Raw genomic sequence first — 2,073 nt, forward strand, 5'->3', positions numbered from 1 at the left:
GTTACTAAATAGTAAATGTACATAAGAAAGCTGTTGGGTTGGGTCTATTATTTTACTTTTTTGGCTTGTTGTTGTTTTGACAGGGTCTCCCTAGTCACTGTCCACCTGGAAGTCACGATGTGGACCAGGGTGGCCTTGATCTCATAGAGATCTACCTCCTACCTCCCCAGGGCTGGGATTAAAGGCATTTAAAGGCATGCTCCACCAAACCCAATGTTAATTTGCTTTTCTTTTAGATATAGGATTTTATGTCTTAAAATTGCTTTTCAATTTGAGACTTCACTGATCTCTTTGTCCTGTTCGTCCAAATTTTCAGACTCACAACCACAAGATCATACAATGGAGAATCTCATTCGGATGGCTGTGGCTGGCTTGGTCCTGGTGGTCCTTGGGTTTCTACTGTTTGAAAACTGGCACAGCCAGAGAAGGACTGAAATGGAGGCCAGGAGGTAGACAGGTGAGGAAAGGAGAAGGCAGTGCATCTCTCAGTGTGGTGGAGACAGAAATGAACCGACAAGCAGAGATGATTCTGCAGCATCTGCAGCACAAGTGTGTGGGCTGTCTTGGAAATCTCAAGGAGAGTGACATGGTTTGGGTGAGGGGTGGAGGTCAGAGGGGTCTGTGAAGAGAACTCTGCACCCATCCATTGGGGCAGTGTCCCTCAAATGCTGTTGATGCCTCGTACCATCTTTTCAAACTCTGCAGGACCTGAGAAGCCCCCTTTGTCTACTCCACTTTCACATAACCTATCCCAGGTTTGAGAACTTATTTCATTCCTGAGTGTTTACTACTGATTCTCTATTTCTTTATCTCAACTCAATATCTTGTGAACTAACAGAATGGGCAACATCAGATTCCAACCTGAAATTGATAAATTCAAAATGATTCCCTCGGATGTGTCTATCTTTATGAAGTGCTTCTGTCTAATTTCACTGGATTTCAGCAACATTGTCATCTGCACATTGATGTTTGATGGACAGCATGGCAGAGAAATGGGAAACACACACTGAAATAATAATGCTTTTTAAAATACCAAGTTTTAATATTTGTTGATTTCTGAAGTGTAAGTTCCCAGACAACAAAATTTAGGAGCCTGTGATATCTACAGATGTGGGATTTGGGAAGTGATCACAGAAATCTCCTTCACAGGCCATGTGAGGTGGTCATACCACATCTCTCTTTACGCTCAGTGGTCCTCCTCTAATGATAAATATAGCACATAGTTCCTTCAGCATTCCAGTGAGACAGTAAGAAAACCCTAACCTGCTTGTCCTAGAAGCAAAAAAACTTAGCAACTTCCCATTTTCAGAAATGATTGAGCATGTTTTTGTCATGTATTAAGTGCAAGTTTATAAATTAATCAATTGATGGGGGATTATATTAAATCAGAATGATGACATTAAAAAATAGACATATACAGAACTGGAGAGGTGGCTCAGTGGTTAAGAACACTGGCTGCTCTTGCACAGGACCCAGGTTCAAATCCTGGCACCCATGTGGGGGCTAAGAACTGTCCTTGACTCCAGTTCCAGGGGAATCCAATGCCCTCTTCTGACCTCCATGGGCATTGTATGACTCAGGTGCACTAACACACATTCAGGCAAACCTGTAAATTAAAAAAAAAGTGGACATAGAAAGAAATGTCCCAGAATTCAATCATAAAACATTAATAGGAGCAAATTTTTATGCTTTGAAGTATTATTATTTTTTAATCATTATCTTGAAAAATTAATAACTGCATGATTAGAAGCTTTTCACTACAGCTTTAAAATATTCAGTACCCTGGCCAACAACTCAAAAGAAGGTATCACCTGTCTGGCATTGTTGCTTGTTATGTAGCCTTTAGCTATGCATATGGACTCTTATGAAATTATGTTGGTCCATTTAATCTTTGGTTATACTTTCCTTTTGGGAGTTTAAGACCATACAGTTGGACCAGATAAACTGATTTATTTTTACTCTTAAGGTTGTTTGAGCATCTGTTCCTCAGGGGTCACATGGGCTTGGGAGGAGCCCCTTGGCTCCTTTCTTTTACCAGTTCCATCTATGTGAAGATAAGTCAAAGGTCCTACT

General features: G+C 40.7%; 1 protein-coding gene across 1 annotated transcript in view; it reads left to right on the plus strand.

The window, feature by feature from the left end:
- Positions 1-1,224, plus strand: part of LOC103729713 (leukocyte immunoglobulin-like receptor subfamily A member 5) — a 7,267-nt gene extending 6,043 nt beyond the window's left edge. The window contains exon 5 of the mRNA XM_008827783.3: positions 317-1,224. Coding sequence (XP_008826005.1) covers positions 317-453 — 137 coding nt within the window. The 3' untranslated portion in view covers positions 454-1,224. The remainder of the gene's footprint in view (positions 1-316) is intronic.
- The last annotated feature ends 849 nt before the right edge of the window (positions 1,225-2,073 follow it).

The sequence above is a fragment of the Nannospalax galili genome, unplaced genomic scaffold, assembly GCF_000622305.1.
Source record: "Nannospalax galili isolate Female #2095 unplaced genomic scaffold, S.galili_v1.0 scaffold632, whole genome shotgun sequence".
NCBI classification, from domain to species: Eukaryota; Metazoa; Chordata; class Mammalia; order Rodentia; family Spalacidae; genus Nannospalax; species Nannospalax galili.